The 25,992-nt window shown below is 43.2% G+C and overlaps 1 protein-coding gene across 1 annotated transcript in view; it reads left to right on the forward strand.

Annotated features, from left to right (window-relative positions):
- ube2f (ubiquitin-conjugating enzyme E2F (putative)) overlaps positions 1-25,992 on the forward strand; it is a 179,204-nt gene that overhangs the window by 118,680 nt on the left and 34,532 nt on the right. The window contains 2 exon segments of the mRNA XM_084315096.1: positions 1,224-1,230; positions 1,233-1,285. Coding sequence (XP_084171222.1) covers positions 1,224-1,230; positions 1,233-1,285 — 60 coding nt within the window.

The raw sequence follows: 25,992 nt of genomic DNA on the forward strand, positions 1-25,992 counted from the left end.
TACAGGTATTGAAATTAACAATGCAACTTCCTTATACAAAAAGATTTTTTTTTTTTTATAAATAATTAAATATCGATACTTGGCGTCCCTGTATCGATACAGTATCGCCACGCAAAGTATCGCGATACTACTACGTATCGATTTTTTCCCCCACCCCTAGTATTAGATGGTAATATGGAAAACTGGAAAATGATATTAAGTTTTACCGGAACCATAAGTTAGCTGTTAAAGGAACACGGCAGGGAAATGCACTTACCGTCTTCTCCAGAGTCACACACTAGTGATGATGATGATGAACCCCAGTGCCTGGTCATAGCCCAGAGCTTAACTCTTTAATGAGGGAGCATGCTCTCAGGCTAGACACCATTTTATCTCTTGGTAACAGTCCAACGCCTCACACTCTCTGCATATGGTGTCGCCACGGCAACAGGGGCTGATTATGGTGGTTTGTTAAATCCAAGATGACAATACCACTGGCTAACAGGATAAGAGGACCGGGGGGGGGGGGGGGGGAAATAGTTGTGGGGTGTCTGTGAAGGGGCGCTTTGCAAGATGGTTTCTAAAGTGTATTACTTTCACTTAGAAGTGTCTTGTACTTTCTTTCTCTCTCTGTCTCACTCTACTTTCTCACTCTCTCTTGCTCTCTCTCCCTCACTCTTGCTCTCACTCTCTTTTACTCTCTTAATCTCTCACACTCTCTCTTACTCTCAGCTCTTTTCTATCTCGCTTTCTCTCTTATTCTCTCTTTCTCTCTTCTATCTTACTCTCTCTTTTCCTCTCTCGCTCTCTCCTCTGTCTCTCTCTCTGGCTCTCTCTCTCCCCCCCCCTCCTCTCTCTCTATCTGTCTCCTGTCTCTCTCTCTCTCCCCCCCACTCTCTCCCCCTCTCTCTCTATCCCCCCCTCTCTCTCTCTCTCTCTCCCCCTCTCTCTCTCTCTGTCTCTCTCTCGCTGTCTCTCTCTCTCCCCCCTATCTCTCTCTCTCTCTCTCTCTCTCTCTCTCTCTCTCTCTCTCCCCCCTCTCTCCTCTCTCTCTCTCTCTCTCTCTCTCTCTCTCTCTCTCTCTCTCTCTCTCTCTCTCTCTCTCTCTCTCTCTCTCTCTCTCTCTCTCTCTCTCTCTCTCTCTCTCTCTCTCTCTCTCTCTCTCTCTCTCTCTCTCTCTCTCTCTCTCTCTCTCTCTCTCTCTCTCTCTCTCTCTCTCTCTCTCTCTCTCTCTCTTCTCTCAGGACCTACTGACTTTGATGATCCATTGAACATAGAGGCTGCAGAGCATCACCTGCGAGATAAGGTTAGAGAGATGCATGCTTGGAGGAGGGCACAGCCAAAACCCTCGTTGGGTCAGGTTTTTCTTTCTTTGTGGTTTGCCTCCACGAGGCCAGATTAGATGTGAACGAGCATTTATAGATCAGAAAGATAGATAATTTATTCAACATAATATGATGTCGTCCACACTCTCTGAGTAGGAGTGTGGGAAGTGGCTGCGCTGGTCGCTGCAGGAGAAATGCAACATGATCTGGTGCAACAGTAGATTAATAATACTCTGGTACAACAGTAGATTAATAATACTCTGGTACAACAGTAGATTAATAATACTCTGGTACAACAGTAGATTAATAATACTCTGGTACACCAGTAGATTAATAATACTCTGGTACAACAGTAGATTAAAAATACTCTGTACAACAGTAGTAGATTAATAATACTCTGGTACACCAGTAAATTAATAATAACCTGGTACAACAGTAGATTAATAATACTCTGGTACAACAGTAGTAGATTAATAATACTCTGGTACAACAGTAGTAGATTAACAATACTCTGGTACAACAGTAGTATATTAATAATACTCTGGTACAACAGTAGATTAATAATACGCTGGTACAACAGTAGATTAATAATACTCTGGTACAACAGTAGATCAATAACACTCTGGTACAACAGTAGATTAATAATACTATGGTACACCAGTAAATTAATAATAATCTGGTACAACAGTAGATTAATAATACTCTGGTACAACAGTAGTAGATTAATAATACTCTGGTACAACAGTAGTAGATTAACAATACTCTGGTACAACAGTAGTATATTAATAATACTCTGGTACAACAGTAGATTAATAATACGCTGGTACAACAGTAGATTAATAATACTCTGGTACAACAGTAGATCAATAACACTCTGGTACAACAGTAGATTAATAATACTATGGTACAACAGTAGATTAATAATACTCTGGTACACCAGTAGATTAATAATACTCTGGTACAACAGTAGATTAATAATATGCATGTACAACAGTAGATTAATAATACTCTGGTACACCAGTAGATTAATAATACTCTGGTACAACAGTAGTAGATTAATAATACTATGGTACAACAGTAGATTAATAATACTCTGGTACAACAGTATTAGATTAATAATACTCTGGTACAACAGTAGATTAATAATACCCTGGTACAACAGTATTAGCTTAATAATACTCTGGTACAACAGTAGATTAATAATACTCTGGTACACCAGTAGATTAATAATACTCTGGTACACCAGTAGATTAATAATACTCTGGTACACCAGTAGATTAATAATATTCTGGTACAACAGTAGATTAATAATACTCTGGTACAACAGTAGATTAATAATACTCTGTTACACCAGTAGATTAATAATACTCTGGTACAACAGTAGTAGATTAATAATACTCTGGTACAACAGTAGTATATTAATAATACTCTGGTACAACAGTAGTAGATTAATAATACTCTGGTACAACAGTAGATTAATAATACTCTGGTACAACAGTAGTAGATTAATAACACTATGGTACAACAGTAGATTAATAATACTATGGTACAACAGTAGATGAATAATACTCTGGTACACCAGTAGATTAATAATACTCTGGTACACCAGTAGATTAATAATACTCTGGTACAACAGTAGATTAATAATACTCAGGTACAACAGTAGATTAATAATACTCTGGTACACCAGTAGATTAATAATACTCTGGTACAACAGTAGTAGATTAATAATACTCTGGTACAACAGTAGATTAATAATACTCTGGTACAACAGTATTAGATTAATAATACTCTGGTACAACAGTAGATTAATAATACTCTGGTACAACAGTATTAGTTTAATAATACTCTGGTACAACAGTAGATTAATAATACTCTGGTACAACAGTAGATTAATAATACTCTGGTACAACAGTAGATTAATAATACTCTGGTACAACCGTAGATTAATAATACTCTGGTACACCAGTAGATTAATAATACTCTGGTACAACAGTAGATTAATAATACTCTGGTACAACAGAATGACCTCCTAGACCAGGGCTATTCAACTGGCGGCCCGCGGGCCAGATCCGGCCCGCGGGATGATTCTGAACGGCCCGCCAAAGATTACATGATAATAATAAAAAATAAATAAAAAAAATTTAATATTTTTTTTTTTTACTTTTTTCTTTTCATGTCAACGTTAACACGCACAATTGAGCCAAAAGTCACTCAATTAATGACAGATTTAATTGATAAATTGAGGGAAAACTTTGCAAGTCGATTTGATGAATTTGACATGTCCAGAGAATTGATGCATTTTGTGAGCAACCCATTTGCCAATGTAGCTGCTATTTCCACAAAAGGACAAGAGTTCCTTGCATCACTTCACATTGATGAAGGTCTCCTGCAACTTGAAATAATTGACATGCAAGCATCATCTGCTCTGAAGCAAGCACTTGAGAATGAATCCACCACAACATTTTGGATAAAGTGTATTCATGTCAAGACATTCCCCAAAATAAAAACGCTGGCAATATCTGTGCTAACAATGTTTGGCTCAACATACACCTGTGAATCCAGTTTCTCTCACATTAATGCCATTAAAACAAGCAACCGTGCCTCCTTGACAAATGAGCATTTGCATCACTGTTTGCGGGTAGCCCTCACTTCCTATGAACCCTCTTTCTCTGCCATTGCCCAGTCAAAGAAGTGCAATCGCTCTCATTAGATGTGTGTATGTAGGCTAGGCCTGTCTGCCCCCCACCCCCCTGATGTTTGAGAGTTAAGAGTGGACAATAAGTGCTAATAAGATGCTGTGATTTGCTGTTGTTGCACAGACATGAAGCACTTTTTCATAAGCTCAGCTGCACTATAAATGTGTTTTTTTGTTCAAGTGTTGATGTTAGAATGTTCAGATGCACATCATGCACTTGTTTGTTTTTTATTTTATTTTTATATTGAAATGTTGAAGAGGAGATGTTGCAGTTGTTGCACAGTCATAAATGAAGCACTTTTTGCAGGAGATGTTGCAGATGTGGCACATAAATGAAGCACTTTTTTTGAAAAGTATACTACTTTTGCAATGTAGTTAAATAAAAGTTGTGAAAATGTGGTTGCGTGTTGTGTCGGGGTGTAAAAAGTACCCAGAAATTATACTTAAGTGAAAGTATGGGTACCGTCTCAAAATCTGACTCAAGTAAAAGTCAAAGTATCTGGCTAAAAACACACTTGAGTAAAAGTCAAAAAGTCCTACTTTTAAATGTACTTAAGTACTAAAAAGTAAACGTAATTTTTTTTTTGAAAGGGATAGACCAGGGGTCTCAAATTCATTCCATCGTGGGCCAAGTTTTCATTTTAACTATACATTGCACCAGGTGAGTTAGTTGAAGAGGTGAGCCAATTAGTGAAATCATCAGCTGGTGTTTAGGCAAGGCTGGAATGAAACCAAGCATACACTCTGCCCACAATGGAATGTGTTCTGCGATAGACAATGCTGAAGACAGACAGAAGACAGAATACTGGAGTACCCTGAATAATATCACAATATTAACCACAGCATAATGCGGATCTGACTGTCTATTCTTCTGATAGCAGGTGTTTAATCAAAGATCCCTGCTTTCTAGTGTTGCACAAGGACCAATCAGCATGGGTATGGGCGGGTTCATTTTCCATTGATGGGGATTTGATTGGCTGTTTACCTGCGGTCGCAGGATTAATAACGTTAACGTTAGTTCGGCCAGATAAACAATTAAAATATACTAATTAAATGGTTGGACCTGTGAGATTTGTACTTTGTACTTTGTAGGTCTGCATTTTAAATGTAAGGAGTAAAAAGTATGTATTTTTTCTCTGAAATGTAATGGAGTAAAAGTACAAAGTATACAAACCTAATAATACTCGAGTAAAGTACAAATCCCCCAAAACAGTACTTAAGTATTGCAACGAAGTACAATTACTCAAGTACTTTACACCCCTGAGTGTACATATATTCATAGCACGGGGAGGCGCCGTGGCAGTCCGGCCCCTGGCCCCTTGGGTTTCTGACAATGTGGCCCCCTGAACAATTTAGTTGAATAGCCCTGTCCTAGACCCTAATCAGTCAGGCTTCAGGACTGGTCACTCCACAGAGACAGCCCTCATTGCGGTCACAGAGGCACTTCACTTAGCAAAAGCGAAAGGCCTCTCCTCTGTCCTGATTCTCCTAGATCTATCTGCAGCCTTCGACACAGTCAACCACCAGATCCTCCTCGCGGCCCTCGCAGGAATGGGAGTGGCTGGCTCTGCGCTGACATGGTTGTCATCATACCTCAATGACCGCTCCTACCAAGTGTCATGGAGAGGGACCCTGTCGGCCACCCGCCCCCTGCGGACGGGTGTCCCCCAGGGCTCGGTTTTAGGACCCCTTCTCTTCTCCCTCTACACTAAATCACTGGGTAACATTATCACATCTCATGGCTTCTCCTACCACTGTTATGCCGACGATACTCAACTCTTCCTCTCCTTCCCTCCCTCAGATATCCACGTCTCTGAGCGGATCTCGGCCTGTCTGTCCGACATCTCCGCCTGGATGACGACCAACCACCTCAAACTGAACCTAAGCAAAACAGAATTGCTCCACCTGCCGGCCAAATCCTCCCCCCTGACCGACCTTTCCATCACAGTCGAGAATGCAGCTGTGACCACGTCCCCGACCGCCAAGAACCTTGGTGTTGTCCTCGACGACCAGTTGAACTTCTCTGCTCACATCGCAGCGACAACCAGAACCTGCCGATTCCTCCTGAGCAACGTCAGAAGGATCCGCCCCTTCCTGACAAAAGAAGCCACCCAACTCCTCGTCCAATCAACAGTCATCTCCCGCCTCGACTACTGCAACGCACTGCTCGCTGGCCTCCCGGCCACTGCCACTAAGCCTCTTCAACTCATTCAGAACGCAGCGGCCCGCCTGATCTCAAACCTACCGAAGTCGGCCCATGTCACCCCACTTCTTAGGGACCTGCACTGGCTCCCCATTGCTGCACGAATCCGCTTCAAGGCCCTCGACCTAGCATACCGTGCGGCAAAGGGAACTGCTCCCGCCTACCTCCGGTCAATGGTCTCTAACTACACACCCTCAAGACCCCTACGCTCTGCATCTTCTGGCCGCCTCAGACCTACTCCTATCCAAGCTCCGGGAGGGTCATCAAAGAGAAGTCGCCTATTCTCAGTCCTTGCCCCACAATGGTGGAATGAACTACCCACCCCAGTTAGGACAGCCGAAACACGTCCAATCTTTCGCCGTCGACTAAAGACGCACTTCTTCAACCATTATCTGAATTAAAAAAAGAAAAAAACAGTAGATTAATAATACTCTGGTACACCAGTAGATTAATAATACTCTGGTACAACAGTAGATTAATAATACTCTGGTACAACAGTAGATTAATAATACTCTGGTACAACAGTAGTAGATTAATAATACGCTGGTACAACAGTATATTAATAATACTCTGATACAACAGTAGATTAATAATACTCTGGTACAACAGTAGTAGATTAATAATACTCTGGTACAACAGTAGTAGATTAATAATACTCTGGTACAACAGTAGTAGATTAATAATACTCTGGTACAACAGTAGATTAATAATACTCTGGTACAACAGTAGTAGATTAATAATACTCTGGTACAACAGTAGTAGATTAATAATACTCTGGTACAACAGTAGATTAATAATACTCTGGTACAACAGTATTAGATTAATAATACTCTGGTACAACAGTAGATTAATAATACTCTGGTACAACAGTAGATTAATAATACTCTGGTGCACCAGTAGATTAATAATACTCTGGTACAACAGTAGTAGATTAATAATACTCTGGTACAACAGTAGTAGATTAATAATACTCTGGTACAACAGTAGATTAATAATACTCTGGTACAACAGTAGTAGATTAATAATACTCTGGTACAACAGTATATTAATAATACTCTGGTACAACAGTAGATTAACAATACTCTGGTACAACAATAGTAGATTAATAATACTCTGGTACAACAGTAGTAGATTAATAATACTCTGGTACAACAGTAGTAGATTAATAATACTCTGGTACAACAGTAGTAGATTAATAATACTCTGGTACAACAGTAGTATGTTAATAATACTCTGGTACAACAACAGTAGATTAATACTACTCTGGTACAACAGTATATGAATAATACTCTGGTACAACAGTATATGAATAATACTCTGGTACAACAGTAGATTACTAATACTCTGGTACAACAGTAGTAGATTAATAATACTCTGGTACAACAGTAGTAGATTAATAATACTCTGGTACAACAGTAGATTAACAATACTCTGGTACAACAGTAGATTAATAATACTCTGGTACAACATTAGATTAATAATACTCTGGTACAACGGTAGATTAATAATACTCTGGCACAACAGTAGATTAATAATACTCTGGTACAACCGTAGATTAATAATACTCTGGTACACCAGTAGATTAATAATACTCTGGTACAACAGTAGATTAATAATACTCTGGTACAAGAGTAGTAGATTACTAATACTCTGGTACAACAGTAGATTAATAATACTCTGGTACAACAGTATATTAATAATACTCTGGTACAACAGTAGTAGATTAATAATACTCTGGTACAACAGTAGATTAATAATACTCTGGTACAACAGTAGTAGATTAATAATACTCTGGTACAACAGTAGTAGATTAATAATACTCTGGTACAACAGTAGTAGATTAATAATACTCTGGTACAACAGTAGTAGATTAATAATACTCTGGTACAACAGTAGTAGATTAATAATACTCTGGTACAACAGTAGTAGATTAATAGTACTCTGGTACAACAGTAGTAGATTAATAATACTCTGGTACAACAACAGTAGATTAATAATACTCTGTTACAACAGTAGTAGATTAATAATACTCTGGTACAACAGTAGTAGGTTAATAATACTCTGGTACAACAACAGTAGATTAATAATACTCTGGTACAACAGTAGTAGATTAATAATACTCTGGTACAACAGTAGTAGATTAATAATACTCTGGTACAACAGTAGATGATTAATAACACTGGTACAACAGTAGTAGATTAATAATACTCTGGTACAACAGTAGATGATTAATAATACTCTGGTACAACAGTAGATGATTAATAATACTCTGGTACAACATTAGATTAATAATACTCTGGTGCAACAGTAGTATATTAATAATACTCTGGTACAACAGTAGTAGATTAATAATACTCTGGTACAACAGTAGTAGATTAATAATACTATGGTACAACAGTAGTAGATGAATAATACTCTGGTACAACAACAGTAGATTAATACTACTCTGGTACAACAGTATATGAATAATACTCTGGTACAACAGTATATGAATAATACTCTGGTACAACAGTAGATTAATAATACTCTGGTACAACAGTAGTAGATTAATAATACTCTGGTACAACAGTAGTAGATTAATAATACTCTGGTACAACAGTAGATTAACAATACTCTGGTACAACAGTAGATTAATAATACTCTGGTACAACAGTAGATTAATAATACTCTGGTACAACAGTAGATTAATAATACTCTGGCACAACAGTAGATTAATAATACTCTGGTACAACCGTAGATTAATAATACTCTGGTACAACCGTAGATTAATAATACTCTGGTACACCAGTAGATTAATAATACTCTGGTACAACAGTAGATTAATAATACTCTGGTACAAGAGTAGTAGATTACTAATACTCTGGTACAACAGTAGATTAATAATACTCTGGTACAACAGTATATTAATAATACTCTGGTACAACAGTAGTCGATTAATAATACTCTGGTACAACAGTAGATTAATAATACTCTGGTACAACAGTAGTAGATTAATAATACTCTGGTACAACAGTAGTAGATTAATAATACTCTGGTACAACAGTAGTAGATTAATAATACTCTGGTACAACAGTAGTAGATTAATAATACTCTGGTACAACAGTAGTAGATTAATAATACTCTGGTACAACAGTAGTAGATTAATAGTACTCTGGTACAACAGTAGTAGATTAATAATACTCTGGTACAACAACAGTAGATTAATAATACTCTGTTACAACAGTAGTAGATTAATAATACTCTGGTACAACAGTAGTAGGTTAATAATACTCTGGTACAACAACAGTAGATTAATAATACTCTGGTACAACAGTAGTAGATTAATAATATTCTGGTACAACAGTAGTAGATTAATAATACTCTGGTACAACAGTAGATGATTAATAACACTGGTACAACAGTAGTAGATTAATAATACTCTGGTACAACAGTAGATGATTAATAATACTCTGGTACAACAGTAGATGATTAATAATACTCTGGTACAACATTAGATTAATAATACTCTGGTGCAACAGTAGTATATTAATAATACTCTGGTACAACAGTAGTAGATTAATAATACTCTGGTACAACAGTAGTAGATTAATAATACTATGGTACAACAGTAGTAGATGAATAATACTCTGGTACAACAGTAGTCGATTAATGATACTCTGGTACAACAACATTAGATTAATAATACTCTGGTACAACAGTAGTAGATTAATAATACTCTGGTACAACAGTAGTAGATTAGTAATGCTCTGGTACAACAGTAGTAGATTAATAATACTCTGGTGCAACAGTAGTAGATTAATAATACTCTGGTACAACAGTAGAGATTAATAATACTCTGGTACAACAGTAGATGAATAATACTCTGGTACAACAGTATAGATTAATAATACTCTGGTACAACAGTAGTAGATTAATAATACTCTGGTACAACAGTAGTAGATTAATAATACTCTGGTACAACAGTAGTAGATTAATAATACTCTGGTACAACAGTAGTATATTAATAATACTCTGGTACAACAGTAGTAGATTAATAATACTCTGGTACAACAATAGATTAATAATACTCTGGTACAACAGTAGTAGATTAATAATACTCTGGTACAACAGTAGTAGATTAATAATACTCTGGTACAACAGTAGTAGATTAATAATACTCTGGTACAACAGTAGTAGATTAATAATACTCTGGTACAACAACAGTAGATTAATAATACTCTGGTACAACAGTAGTAGATTAATAATACTCTGGTACAACAGTAGTAGGTTAATAATACTCTGGTACAACAACAGTAGATTAATAATACTCTGGTACAACAGTAGTAGATTAATAATACTCTGGTACAACAGTAGTAGATTAATAATACTCTGGTACAACAGTAGATGATTAATAATACTCTGGTACAACAGTAATAGATTAATAATACTCTGGTACAACAGTAGACGATTAATAATACTCTGGTACAACAGTAGATGATTAATAATACTCTGGTACAACAGTAGATTAATAATACTCTGGTGCAACAGTAGTAGATTAATAATACTCTGGTACAACAGTAGTAGATTAATAATACTCTGGTACAACAGTAGTATATTAATAATACTCTGGTACAACAGTAGTAGATTAATACTACTCTGGTACAACAGTAGATTAATAATACTCTGGTACAACAGTAGTATATTAATAATACTCTGGTGCAACAGTAGTAGATTAATAATACTCTGGTACAACAGTAGATGAATAATACTCTGGTACAACATTATAGATTACTAATACTCTAGTACAACAGTAGAGATTAATAATACTCTGGTACAACAGTAGATGACTAATACTCTGGTACAACATTATAGATTAATAATACTCTGGTACAACAGTAGTAGATTAATAATACTCTGGTACAACAGTAGTAGATGAATAATACTCTGGTACAACAACAGTAGGCGAATAATACTCTGGTACAACAGTAGCAGATTAATAATACTCTGGTACAACAGTAGTAGATGAATAATACTCTGGTACAACACTAGTAGATTAATAATACTCTGGTACAACAACAGTAGATTAATAATACTCTGGTACAACAGTAGTAGATTAATAATACTCTGGTGCAACAGTAGTAGATTAATAATACTCTGGTGCAACAGTAGTATATTAATAATACTCTGGTACAACAGTAGTATATTAACAATACTCTGGTGCAACAGTAGTAGATTAATAATACTCTGGTGCAACAGTAGTAGATTACTAATACTCTGGTACAACAGTAGAGATTAATAATACTCTGGTACAACATTAGATGAATAATACTCTGGTACAACAGTATAGATTAATAATACTCTGGTACAACAGTAGTAGATTAATAATACTCTGGTACAACAGTAGTATATTAATATTACTCTGGTACAACAGTAGTAGATGAATAATACTCTGGTACAACAACAGTAGGTGAGTAATACTCTGGTACAACAGTAGTAGATTAATAATATGGTACAACAGTAGTAGATTAATAATACTCAGGTACAACAACAGTAGATGAATAATACTCTGGTACAACAGTAGTAGATTAATAATACTATTTTACAACTGTAGTAGATGAATAATACTCTGGTACAACACTAGTAGATTAATAATACTCTGGTACAACAACAGTAGATTAATAATACTCTGGTACAACAGCAGTAGATTAATAATACTCTGGTACAACAGTAGTAGATTAATAATACTCTGGTACAACAGTAGTAGATTAATAATACTCTGGTACAACAACAGTAGATGAATAATACTCTGGTACAACAGTAGTATATTAATAATACTCTGGGAAAACAGTAGTAGATGAATAATGATCTGGTACAACAACAGTAGTAGATGAATAATACTCTGGTACAACAGTAGTAGATAAATAATACTCTGGTACAACAACAGTAGGTGAATAATACTCTGGTACAACAGTAGTAGATTAATAATACTCTGGTACAACAACAGTAGATGAATAATACTCTGGTACAACAGTAGTAGATCAATAATACTCTGGTACAACAGTAGTAGATGAATAATACTCTGGTACAACAGTAGTAGATTAATAATACTCTGGTACAACAACAGTAGATTAATAATACTCTGGTACAACAGTAGTAGATTAATAATACTCTGGTACAACAGTAGTAGATTAATAATACTCTGGGAACACAGTAGTAGATGAATAATGATCTGGTACAACAGTAGTAGATAAATAATACTCTGGTACAACAGCAGTAGGTGAATAATACTCTGGTACAACAGTAGTAGATAAATAATACTCTGGGAAAACAGTAGTAGATGAATAATGATCTGGTACAACAGTAGTAGATAAATAATACTCTGGTACAACAACAGTAGATGAATAATACTCTGGTACAACAGTAGTAGATAAATAATACTCTGGTACAACAACAGTAGGTGAATAATACTCTGGTACAACAGTAGTAGATAAATAATACTCTGGTACAACAACAGTAGGTGAATAATACTCTGGTACACCAGTAGATTAATAATACTCTGGTACAACAACAGTAGATGAATAATACTCTGGTACAACAGTAGTAGATCAATAATACTCTGGTACAACAGTAGTAGATTAATAATACTCGGGTACAACAACAGTAGGTGAATAATACTCTGGTACAACAGTAGATTAATAATACTCTGGTACAACAGTAGATTAATAATACTCTGGTACAACAACAGTAGGTGAATAATACTCTGGTACAACAGTAGATTAATAATACTCTGGTACATCAGTAGATTAATAATACTCTGGTACAACAACAGTAGGTGAATAATACTCTGGTACAACAGTAGTAGATTAATAATACTCTGGTACAACAACAGTAGGTGAATAATACTCTGGTACAACAGTAGTAGATTAATAATACTCTGGTACAACAGTAGGAGGAGATGTGGGGCAATATAGAGTCCTTTAAGCTTACGGGTGACTGATGGTGTGTCATTAGTGCGCTGGTCGAGGCTGAGTCTGTTGTCCACTCAGAGGTTTTAAAAACTGTCAACCACTTCAACCGTTTGATGAGAAGCGGTGCTGAGGTGAGCGGGGACCAATTATTACTTCCTTTGTCTCTCGCTCACACACCACTGAGTGAAGTGTGCGACTGTGGTGTGATACTTCAGAGCAGAGTGGTCGTCTGTGAGCAGGGCAAGAATGTCTGCGTTGTCTGAATATTTAAGGTAAGTAGTGACGGGTGACGGACCGGTGTGTTTCAACCAAGCGACAAAATCGGGAGTGGAAAATGAAATCAGAGTGAAAAGTGAGACGAACCTGAGGGGAGAAGATGGTGACGGTGGCGCTGGGCTCCTGACGTCAACGTCTCATTAACCGCGTCTCTCCTCACACCAGCTGGGGGGGGGGGGGGGGGAGAGAGGAGAGAGAGAGAGAGAGAGAGAGAGAGAGAGAGAGAGAGAGTGAGAGTGACTCTCTCGGGTTTTCCCTGAAACCTGAACCTTCCGTCTTTTAAAGAAAACACATTTGTCGTTTTTGCGTGGGTATTTACAGTATATGGGTGTATTGGTTAGTGTGTGTATTTAGTATTACAATATATGGGTGTATTGGTTAGTGTGTGGGTTTTTGCGTGTGTATTTACAATATGTGTGTGTGTGGGTTTTTGCGTGGGTATTTACAGTATATGGGTGTATTGGTTAGTGTGTGTATATTTATGCGTGTGTATTTAGTATTACAATTAGGGATGTCCGATATTGGCATTAAAATGTGATATCGGAAAATATCGGTATCTGTTTTAAAAAAAAAAAAATTATTATTATTATAAACTTTATTTACCCAGGCAAGCAAGTAAGAACAAATTCTGATTTTATTTATTGTCAAAAGTATGCATAATGTTGTGTTAATTCCACAACAAGATATATGTAATGTTAATTACCTGAAATTATTCTGTTTTTTGGGGGGGGGGGGACCCTGCATATATCGGTATCGGTTGATATCGGTATCGGAAATTAAGAGTTGGACAATATCGGTATCGGTATCGGTAAAAAAGCCAATATCGAGCATCCCTAATTACAATATATGGGTGTATTGGTTAGTGTGTGTGGGTTTTTGCGTGTGTATTTACAGTATATGGGTGTATTGGTTAGTGTGTTTGTGTGTGTGTATTTTTGCGTGTGTATTTAGCGTATATAGGTGTATTGTTAGGAGTGTTGTAGCAGCCTCTGAACCATCACATCTCACCAACATGAAACAAAGACATCATAACATATTTGAGAAGGACAGAAAGAAAGAAAGAAAGAAATAGACAGACAGACTGATACAGAGACACTGATGGAGTCAGAGAGACAGGATGAGAAGAAAGAGACAGACAGATACAGAGACACACTGATGTAGTCAGAGCGACGGGATAAGAACCACACAAGAACCACACGTGCTGAAAGGGAGAGATTTCTATTGACCGAGACACACAAGGTGGGAAACACAAACACACACTGACCAGGTCCAGATACACACTCTAGTTGGAACCACGATGGGTTCAGGACTCCATATGATCTCTATTTTTTTATTTGTATACATTTGTTTATTGTTTTTCTTTTTTCATTTTACATATTTCACAAAAGAGGAGATTTGGCCCAATCCATAGATGGCCATAATAAGGTAATTTATAGGCCTGATATTGTATATTCATATTTCAAATTGCATGTGTCCGGATGGAAAAATTCAGTACTGTATCTACAAAACCCCTGTAAATCATCTGTCCTTTATTCATTTGCTTAGATTGTTTGTACAATTGACAATGGTCAATGTTAGCATGGTGTTATTCACCATCAAAGATGGGGGGGGAATAATAATAATAATTTATATTCTCCTTGGGTTTATTACAATTTACTCAAACTTAGTAACAGACTATTTCTGACACTGTGAATACATTCCCTGAGGTCCATAGATGTCCCTAGATACCAAGAACATGCAAATGGTCCTTGTAGAAGTGGAGCAATCTTCCATTTACTTGGGTATGTACTTTTAGCCGAATTTTCTGAAAATATGGCTTGGGCTCAAGAGGTTAAGCGTCTGCATAGCATTCATACGGTACACTGAACACTCAGCTGATAGCTGAAATGTTGGTGTTGAATGTATTGTCACGTTTATCAGGCTTTGTTAAGGACATAAGGCATGTCACACACATGTACACACACACAACCATACAGAAACCAGAGTGTTGATTGAGACGTCGTCACTTTGTTTATTCATTCATATATTCATATATTCCACTTTGCCAATTATGTCTCTCTCCCCGGCAGCAGCTGAAGTCCCGGGGGGGGGGGGGGGGGGTTCTCTCACTCAGTACACGTGCTTCTCTGCTAGTCAGCACTGTTGATCCTCTCACTCAGTACTAGTGCTGTTCTGCTAGTCAGCACTGTTGATCCTCTCACTCAGTACTAGTGCTGTTCTGCTAGTCAGCACTGTTGATCCTCTCACTCAGTACTAGTGCTGTTCTGCTAGTCAGCACTGTTGATCCTCTCACTCAGTACTAGTGCTGTTCTGCTAGTCAGCACTGTTGGTCCTCTCACTCAGTACTAGTGCTGTTCTGCTAGTCAGCACTGTTGGTCCTCTCACTCAGTACAAGTGCTGTTCTGCTAGTCAGCACTGTTGATCCTCTCACTCAGTACTAGTGCTGTTCTGCTAGTCAGCACTGTTGATCCTCACTCAGTACAAGTGCTGTTCTGCTAGTCAGCACTGTTGATCCTCACTCAGTACAAGTGCTGTTCTGCTAGTCAGCACTGTTGATCCTCACTCAGTACAAGTGCTGTTCTGCTAGTCAGCACTGTTGATCCTGGCGCCAGCACTGCTGAGACGGAGAGCTGTTTGTGTTTATTGCTAACGGTAAAGGTCCCCTATCTTATAAATGCCCTTTCCAGTGGTTTGCATTGTTTTCTAGCAATGTGGGGTTGTACCAACACTGACTAGGTGTGACATTCTCATTCAGGCGCATTCCTCCCCCCCCCCCCCCCCCCCCCGGGACTTCAGCTGCTGCCGGGGAGAGAGACATAATTGGCAAAGTGGAATATATGAATATATGAATGAATAAACAAAGTGACGACGTCTCAATCAACACTCTGGTTTCTGTATGGTTGTGTGTGTGTACATGTGTGTGACATGCCTTATGTCCTTAACAAAGCCTGATAAACGTGACAATACATTCAACACCAACATTTCAGCTATCAGCTGAGTGTTCAGTGTACCGTATGAATGCTATGCAGACGCTTAACCTCTTGAGCCCAAGCCATATTTTCAGAAAATTCGGCTAAAAGTACATACATTCCACATTCCCCTCGCTTGTGTGGAGGGGTTAGTGGAGGGGTTAGTGGAGGGGTTAGTGGAGGGGTTAGCTCTCGTGTGGAGGGGTTAGCTCTCGTGTGGAGCGTTAGCTCTCGTGTGGAGCGGTTAGCTCTCGTGTGGAGGGGTTAGCTCTCGTGTGGAGGGGTTAGCTCTCGTGTGGAGGGTTAGCTCTCGTGTGGAGGGGTTAGCTCTCGTGTGGAGCGGTTAGCTCTCGTGTGGAGGGGTTAGCTCTCGTGTGGAGGGGTTAGCTCTCGTGTGGAGGGGTTAGCTTTCGTGTGGAGGGGTTAGCTCTCGTGTGGAGGGTTAGCTCTCGTGTGGAGGGGTTAGCTCTCGTGTGGAGGGGTTAGCTCTCGTGTGGAGGGGTTAGCTCTCGTGTGGAGCGGTTAGCTCTCGTGTGGAGCGGTTAGCTCTCGTGTGGAGGGGTTAGCTCTCGTGTGGAGGGGTTAGCTCTCGTGTGGAGCGGTTAGCTCTCGCGTGGAGGGGTTAGCTCTCGCGTGGAGCGGTTAGCTCTCGCGTGGAGGGGTTAGCTCTCGTGTGGAGCGGTTAGCTCTCGTGTGGAGGGGTTAGCTCTCGTGTGGAGCGGTTAGCTAGCTTTCGTATGGAGGGGTTAGCTCTCGTGTGGAAGGTTAGCTCTCGTGTGGAGGGGTTAGCTCTCGTGTGGAGGGATTAGCTCTCGTGTGGAGGGGTTAGCTCTCGTTTGGAGGGGTTAGTGGAGGGGTTAGCTCTCGTGTGGAGGGGTTAGCTCTCGTGTGGAGCGGTTAGCTCTCGTGTGGAGCGGTTAGCTCTCGTGTGGAGGGATTAGCTCTCGTGTGGAGGGGTTAGCTCTCGCGTGGAGGGGTTAGCTCTCGCGTGGAGGGGTTAGCTCTCGTGTGGAGCGGTTAGCTCTCGTGTGGAGCGGTTAGCTCTCGTGTGGAGCGGTTAGCTCTCGTGTGGAGGGGTTAGCTTTCATGTGGAGCGGTTAGCTCTTGTGTGGAGGGTTAGCTCTCGTGTGGAGGGGTTAGCTCTCGTGTGGAGCGGTTAGCTCTCGTGTGGAGCGGTTAGCTCTCGGGTGGAGGCGTTAGCTCTCGGGTGGAGGGGTTAGCTCTTGTGTGGAGCGGTTAGCTCTCGCGTGGAGGGGTTAGCTCTTGTGTGGAGGGGTTAGCTCTTGTGTGGAGGGGTTAGCTCTCGTGTGGAGGGGTTAGCTCTCGTGTGGAGCGGTTAGCTCTCGCGTGGAGGGGTTAGCTCTTGTGTGGAGGGGTTAGCTCTTGTGTGGAGGGGTTAGCTCTTGTGTGGAGGGGTTAGCTCTTGTGTGGAGGGGTTAGCTCTTGTGTGGAGGGGTTAGCTCTCGTGTGGAGGGGTTAGCTCTCGTGTGGAGCGGTTAGCTCTTGTGTGGAGGGGTTAGCTCTCGTGTGGAGCTGTTAGCTCTCGTGTGGAGGGGTTAGCTCTCGTGTGGAGGGGTTAGCTCTCGTGTGGAGCGGTTAGCTCTCGTGTGGAGGGGTTAGCTCTCATGTGGAGCGGTTAGCTAGCTTTCGTGTGGAGGGGTTAGCTCTCGTGTGGAGGGTTAGCTCTCTTGTGGAGGGGTTAGCTCTCGTGTGGAGGGGTTAGCTCTCGTGTGGAGGGATTAGCTCGTGTGGAGGGGTAAGCTCTCATGTGGAGGGGTTAGTGGAGGGGTTAGCTCTCGTGTGGAGGGGTTAGCTCTCGTGTGGAGGGATTAGCTCTCGTGTGGAGGGGTTAGCTCTCGCGTGGAGGGGTTAGCTCTCGCGTGGAGGGGTTAGCTCTCGTGTGGAGCGGTTAGCTCTCGTGTGGAGCGGTTAGCTCTCGTGTGGAGGGGTTAGCTCTCATGTGGAGCGGTTAGCTCTTGTGTGGAGGGTTAGCTCTCGTGTGGAGGGGTTAGCTCTCGTGTGGAGCGGTTAGCTCTCGTGTGGAGGGGTTAGCTCTCGTGTGGAGCGGTTAGCTCTCGCGTGGAGGGGTTAGCTCTTGTGTGGAGGGGTTAGCTCTTGTGTGGAGGGGTTAGCTCTTGTGTGGAGGGGTTAGCTCTCGTGTGGAGGGGTTAGCTCTTGTGTGGAGCGGTTAGCTCTCGTGTGGAGGGGTTAGCTCTCGTGTGGAGCGGTTAGCTCTCGCGTGGAGGGGTTAGCTCTTGTGTGGAGGGGTTAGCTCTTGTGTGGAGGGGTTAGCTCTTGTGTGGAGGGGTTAGCTCTTGTGTGGAGGGGTTAGCTCTCGTGTGGAGGGGTTAGCTCTCGTGTGGAGCGGTTAGCTCTTGTGTGGAGGGGTTAGCTCTCGTGTGGAGCTGTTAGCTCTCGTGTGGAGCGGTTAGCTCTCGTGTGGAGCGGTTAGCTCTCGTGTGGAGCGGTTAGCTCTCGTGTGGAGGGGTTAGCTCTCGTGTGGAGCGGTTAGCTCTCGTGTGGAGCGGTTAGCTCTCGTGTGGAGGGGTTAGCTCTCGTGTGGAGGGGTTAGTGGAGGGGTTAGCTCTCGTGTGGAGGGGTTAGCTCTCGTGTGGAGGGGTTAGCTCTCGTGTGGAGGGGTTAGCTCTCGTGTGGAGGGGTTAGCTCTCGTGTGGAGCGGTTAGCTCTCGTGTGGAGGGGTTAGCTCTCGTGTGGAGCGGTTAGCTCTCGTGTGGAGGGGTTAGCTCTTGTGTGGAGGGGTTAGTGGAGGGGTTAGCTCTCGTGTGGAGGGGTTAGCTCTTGTGTGGAGGGGTTAGTGGAGGGGTTAGTGGAGGGGTTAGTGGAGGGGTTAGTGGAGGGGTTAGTGGAGGGGTTAGCTCTTGTGTGGAGGGGTTAGCTCTCGCATGGAGGGGTTAGCTCTTGTGTGGAGGGGTTAGCTCTCATGTGGAGGGGTTAGCTCTCATGTGGAGGGGTTAGCTCTTGTGTGGAGGGGTTAGCTCTCGTGTGGAGCGGTTAGCTCTCGTGTGGAGCGGTTAGCTCTTGTGTGGAGGGGTTAGCTCTTGTGTGGAGGGGTTAGCTCTCATGTGGAGCAGTTAGCTTTTGTGTGGAGGGTTAGCTCTCGTGTGGAGGGGTTAGCTCTTGCCTGGAGGGGTTAGCTCTCGTGTTGAGCGGTTAGCTCTCGTGTGGAGCGGTTAGCTCTCGTGTGGAGGGGTTAGCTCTCGTGTGGAGCGGTTAGCTCTTGTGTGGAGGGGTTAGCTCTCGTGTGGAGTGGTTAGCTCTCGTGTGGAGCAGTTAGCTCTCGCGTGGAGGGGTTAGCTCTTGTGTGGAGGGGTTAGCTCTTGTGTGGAGGGGTTAGCTCTTGTGTGGAGGGGTTAGCTCTTGTGTGGAGGGGTTAGCTCTCGTGTGGAGGGGTTAGCTCTCGTGTGGAGGGGTTAGCTCTTGTGTGGAGGGGTTAGCTCTCGTGTGGAGCGGTTAGCTCTCGTGTGGAGCGGTTAGCTCTCGTGTGGAGGGGTTAGCTCTCGTGTGGAGGGGTTAGTGGAGGGGTTAGCTCTCGTGTGGAGGGGTTAGCTCTCGTGTGGAGGGGTTAGCTCTCGTGTGGAGCGGTTAGCTCTCATGTGGAGGGGTTAGCTCTCGTGTGGAGGGGTTAGCTCTCGTGTGGAGCGGTTAGCTCTCGTGTGGAGGGGTTAGCTCTCGTGTGGAGGGGTTAGCTCTCGTGTGGAGCGGTTAGCTCTCGTGTGGAGCGGTTAGCTCTCGTGTGGAGGGGTTAGCTCTCGTGTGGAGGGGTTAGCGAATGCGCTGTGTGGAGGGGTTAGCTCTCGTGTGGAGCGGTTAGCTCTCGTGTGGAGGGGTTAGCGAACGCGCTGTGTGGAGGGGTTAGCTCTCGTGTGGAGGGTTAGCTCTCGTGTGGAGCGGTTAGCTCTCGTGTGGAGGGGTTAGCTCTCGTGTGGAGGGGTTAGCGAATGCGCTGTGTGGAGGGGTTAGCGAACGCGCTGTGTGGAGGGATTAGCCAACGCGCTGTGTGGAACTAGAGATGCTTGAATCCCTGCGAGTTTAACTTGAGATTTACTTAAAGGTGCTGTAGATAATGTTTTTATTTTACATTACATCCACAGAGCTTTTAGAAAGGCGCCGAATAAAAGTATTGCTTCCCCCCCAAAACAATGATTGATTAATTAATTGATAATTTTAAAAGAAAATGTGCAGGTCCAAAATTAATGTTGTTGCCATTTCCCAACATGGAATACACCTGATTGGATAAATGGCATGCTGGTGCTCTAGTGCGACATTTAGTGGCTGAATGTTATCTATAGCACCTTTAACACTTTGGTTGCCTAAGGTTAAATTCATGATATACCATAGATTGCCAGCGCTATTTGTCTATGGAGAAAGTCCCCTTCTTTGCAGGGCTATAACTTTTTAAATTCTATTGCTACATTGCCATTATTAGGGCCCATTCAAAGTCCTATATGTATTGTTCATTGTGTAGCAACGTTAAACTTTTTCATTCACATATTCATAGTAAAGTATGGTCTAATGCAGGGGTTGCCAATTAGGTTTTGCCGCGGGCCAGATTTTCCCCAAGCCGTTGCTTCGCGGGCCAGGATCAAAAACAATGGCTAATTTAATATACTGATATTGAAAAAAGACAAACGTTTTTCTCTGGTCTGCATCCCCCCAACAACCGTGTGCACTGCGCCGCACTGCACTGCACCCACTCTGCAATCCGCCAAACAAAGTTCTCACTCATCCATTCATTCATGAACAACTCTCAGCTGTTGCAGATCAGCTTAACAATTGTGTGTATTGCGCCGTACTGTATTGTACCCATTCTGCAATCTGTTAAATAAAGTTTTCATTCATTCATTCATGAACAGCAGATCAGCTGTTGCAGATCACCGCGGCGGGTGATGAACAGATCAGAAGACAGAATGCATGAAAACACGACTCACCATACCTTGTTTGTTGTTCAGTCCTCCAAAATCCCTGCTAATGTTTGAAACATGTCACATATCCACTCGGCGCCCTCCAATTCCAGATTGGCGTTGAATGCAGCTACTTTATCTGCCAACTTGAACACAGTTGTAATAACAACCATTTTCTCGTTGTTGTTGTCGCCACATATTATGCAGAGAGGACGTCGGCTCGGCACGCAAGAATCACCGACCTGTTGCAATAAACCCGTATTTTAAGTATGGCTCCTGTTTATTAAAAGAAGCGTTATATTTCCCTGTTGCATTTCCCTATCCAAAGATGTTTGTTTTGTTTTTTAACACATTTTGTTACTCGCTCCATCTCGAACGCGGAAGTGAAAGTTCGTTAGGGACTATTCCATTGGTTCTCCCAGTCCACGTGACCATTTCTAGCATTTCAATTGGCTATAGTGCTATTGATGACTACCGGTAGATAGATACAGCTTCACAATAAAAGACACCCTGGCGTCCCGAGTGAATATTTCCTGCGCGTAAAATAAATATTGTTCTGAAGGATCAGATTAAACCGAATATATATATATTTATTTATATATATTTAATTGTATTTGTATATCCCCTGATATCCCTTGTATATTCCTTGTACAATATGCATTGAATATCCCTTCTAGTCTACTGAACATCCCATAATAGTCTCCATTCTACCATTGGACGAGACCTTGGTGCCAGGTCGCCATACCCCTCAGACCAGGTTCAATCGTACCGCTCAACATGTATGGACAAGTCCTAGTTCCGCGTAGGAATATGTCTACCGCACCACTAATGGTACTATTTGTTCATAGTGCGTATATATACTGCGCTATTAAAGTAGAGCTTTCTTTTAGTCCAGTTCCTTACCCTCCAACAGAGTGACAGACGCAAAAGCCTCCCCGCGAACCACGTGTGGGCAGTAAGGCCAATTCGGCCCAGTATCGGCATTGAGACATCGTGTATATTAATATTTGAATAGTCATATTTGGCACTATATCGTCGAGTTGGACGTATTCTATTAAGCTAATAATAGTCTATTCATATGTAGTGCCTCGTGCGGTAAGAGTTCTATAGTAATCAGCACCCCCCATCGTTTCGGGCATCAGCTGGACGCTTATCCAGGGTGGTTGACCCCACGTGAAGCTGCACCCGAGGAGCTCCAGGCCAAAGAGCGAGTGGACCTGTATATTGGATTATTCTACCGACGACGGCTAGCCTTCCCCGGCTTGGATTATGCTTTGAGTACTTTGATTATTCTATGGATAAAGGCCAACACTGCGGTGTGTTGGAAATACCCCCCCCGGAGAGGACGACAGGTGAGAAGACGCTCTACACGACGAGGTCGCCTCACGTCTCTCCATCGTGGACCGGAGGACGCCGGCCACAGAGAGTCCAACTGCTTTCATCTGTGGATCGAGGATCGCTGGGCACCGGGTCGCACGACTGTGGGCTCTCCCAGGATACCCTCGGCCAGACGGGATACAGCCAGACTCTACCCCCCCCCCCTCCAGCTGTCCTACAAGCAGTCGGAACCTCCCCCTAGTGTATCCAGCTATATAATCATTCAAGTATCATTGCTATTGTTCCCTAAATATTCCAGGTTGTATATTTGCTTCCTGCGCAATCAGAGATTGGACCTTCGATATTGATCTACCTACGAATACTCATTTGCCATAAAAGTGCATACTATTTCAAATCATAAATGTAATTAAGTGATCGTTGTACATACCTTTTGCTATGTATTATTATTAAACGCAGACTTTCGACTTGGTACATTTGTGTTGGATCCGTTTCATCAGGTGGGAGTGTTTATCATAATTATTTATACCTAGTACTGGGTGGCCAGAGTCTAAAGTACAGGAGGTAGTGGTAGTAAGTATCATATCTAACAATACAGTCAGGGAATTGTACCCCTCAGTTACAATTGGTCCTTCGAGCCGGAGGGTAATCAGTGTAATATTAATATAGTGTTATTAATATTAAAATGGCCTATGATGAACACTCCACGAAACGATCCTCCTAACCAACAACGCCCGCGGCGCAAACGACAGCTCCCTCAGTACCTAGAGGCTTACGCTGTCAGTCAACAACCTAGTCTTCTACCAACAGTAAACGCGGTAAAACTAGAAAGTAAAATTATGTCTAACCCTAACGACCAGGCTACCCCGACCATAGAGGCCCCTATGGGTTCTAACGTAACTGACCCAGCTCACGGTGGGGACCAGGGGGAACCAGACATGACTTTACACCCCGCCAATACCGAAGAAGTAGTCCCCGACGAGTCCCGGGAGGAAGACAACACTACCGAGAGAGAACTCGGCACGGAAGAAGATGAGGAGAGCACCGTGGAGATAGAGCTCCAAGACTCCGCACGGAGTACCCCAAGGGACGGCTCCCCTATACAACCGTCTTCTCCCAGCGAGGCAGAGAGGACACTACAGCAGGCATTCCTCGTCAGCCTGAAAGCCTCTACTGAACGCGATAGACTCCAGGGTGAACGCGATCGATTGCAGATACAGCAACGGAGCGAAGAAGAGCACATACGCCTGGAAATAAGACGCATTCAGATGGAAGAGAATATGGCAAGAGACCGGGCCGACGCCCAGCGCGCCGCCACCGGTGCCCAGAGAGAATCGGATCTCACCAAGCGCGAAGCCGAGCGCGACAGAGCACAAGCGCAACTAATAGAACAGCTGATCAGAAGGACAACACCCCCTCCCTCCACCAGAGGCTCCAGGAACTCGTCTAGACATCACTCCAGGGCGGCATCCCCTAGCCGAGTAAGCGACCCTGAACTTGACCAACAGACGAGGTTTATACCCCCCGCAGACCCCCTTCCCCAACCGGTCCAAGCGAGACCCAGCCACCGGGAAGGAGCAGCATACACTGCGGAGAGGCTAAATCAGAGACTACAAGCCCTGGATGACCTAACGGAAGACGAAGAGGAAGAGGAGGAGAACCACGCCCGACGACAGCACAGTACTCTACCGGACCAGGAGGTCCAGTACAGCCCAGGCTATACCCCCGCGGAGCTGCGCTACAGACCCCCGACGCTATACACGGGTGAGCACGACGCACGACCCGCACCGAGGAACAGCACCTGGACCAGCGGGCCATGGTACACAGCCGGTACCAGCCCACGCCAAGGAGCAGGAGGAGACTCGCCTAGGAGGCCTCTCCCCCAACGCTCGCCGATGTATCAACAATCCGCGTCATACATTGGCACACCTATGGTACCAGACTTCACCCAGGAGAACCGGGCCCAGTATACGGAGCTCCGCATGTGTCTGGAGACAATGTTGGTGGATGTCATTGATGAACGCCATAAATACGCGATACTACTGAAGCATTTAAAGGTACCCCGCGCGCACAACATAGCGCTCGCCTACGCGACTTCCACGACCCCATACACCGCAGCGCTGGTAGCGTTGGACCAGAGATATGGACGTATATGGGATTACGTGATCCAGGAGATCAGGCACATCGACCGCCTACCCCCAGCAACAGACAATCGAGCACTGGACGACCTGTCCATCAGAGTGCAGTCCCTGGTAGGGATGCTGGGAGCGCAGAGGGAAAAGGGTAGGCATGAACTATACGCCAACTCAAATGTAGAGAGGATCTTGGAGAAGCCACCGCCCGCCCGACAGGAGCGCTTTAGGCGGCAGAGAGACCACCGAGACCCTAATGGCCCCGAACCGAACCTCCTCGATCTAGCCGACTTCCTGGCGAGAGAAGTCAGCAGCTTACGGCTAGATACATTCGGACGGAGCACCCCTGGCTCCAGAGAAGGAACCAGGAGACTAAATGATGGAAGAAGATCGGTGACTGTCATGCACCAATCGGAGTCAGTGCCAAGCAGTAGGAGCCACAGTACCCCCTCAAGAAAGGAGAAGTGGAAGATAGTGTGCCCCTACTGTGAGAAAGAACACTGGCTGTCACAATGTGACTCATTCCCCAAGATGAATGCGGAGGAAGCGAGTCAATGGATAAAGTCCAACAGACGCTGTTTTCGCTGTGCGCGATCACACATGGCAGCCGAATGCCGCTTAAAGAAAAAGTGCAGTCGGTGCGATGGAGCCCATCTGGACATACTCCACGACAGTAACAGACGGCGGCCTCCACCCGCACCATCAAGCAGCAAAGCAAGCGTCATGTACATCGACCCCGCCAGCAGCAGCGGAGCCAGAGTGCTCTTAAAGGTAGTCCGTGTGACATTGAGCTACCAGAATAAAGTCATGGACACTTACGCCGTCCTTGATGACGGGTCAGAGAAGACCCTTCTGCTCGCGTCCGCTGCGGCCCAGCTAGGGCTGCGGGGGAGCGAAAACCAAATGACAATTCGGACAATAAGAAGAGATTTGAAAACGATAAAGGGCGAGAATGTCTCATTCTCTATCGCAGCAAGCGGCCAGCCCGAGCGACGGTACAGGATTACAGACGCTTTCACCAGCCAAGAAATAGGACTCTCGCGGTACACATACCCCGTAGCCAAGCTGATGGAGAAATATGTACATCTACGCAAGCTACCGATCCCACTCATAGGCGGTGCTACCCCGACACTGTTGATAGGCTCCGACCATGCAGACCTCATTGTCCCGATAGACCGGGTTCATACCGGACCCAGAGGCTGTCCT

The sequence above is a fragment of the Notolepis coatsorum genome (genome assembly GCF_963971535.1).
Source record: "Notolepis coatsorum genome assembly, chromosome: 5".
NCBI lineage: Eukaryota > Metazoa > Chordata > Actinopteri > Aulopiformes > Paralepididae > Notolepis > Notolepis coatsorum.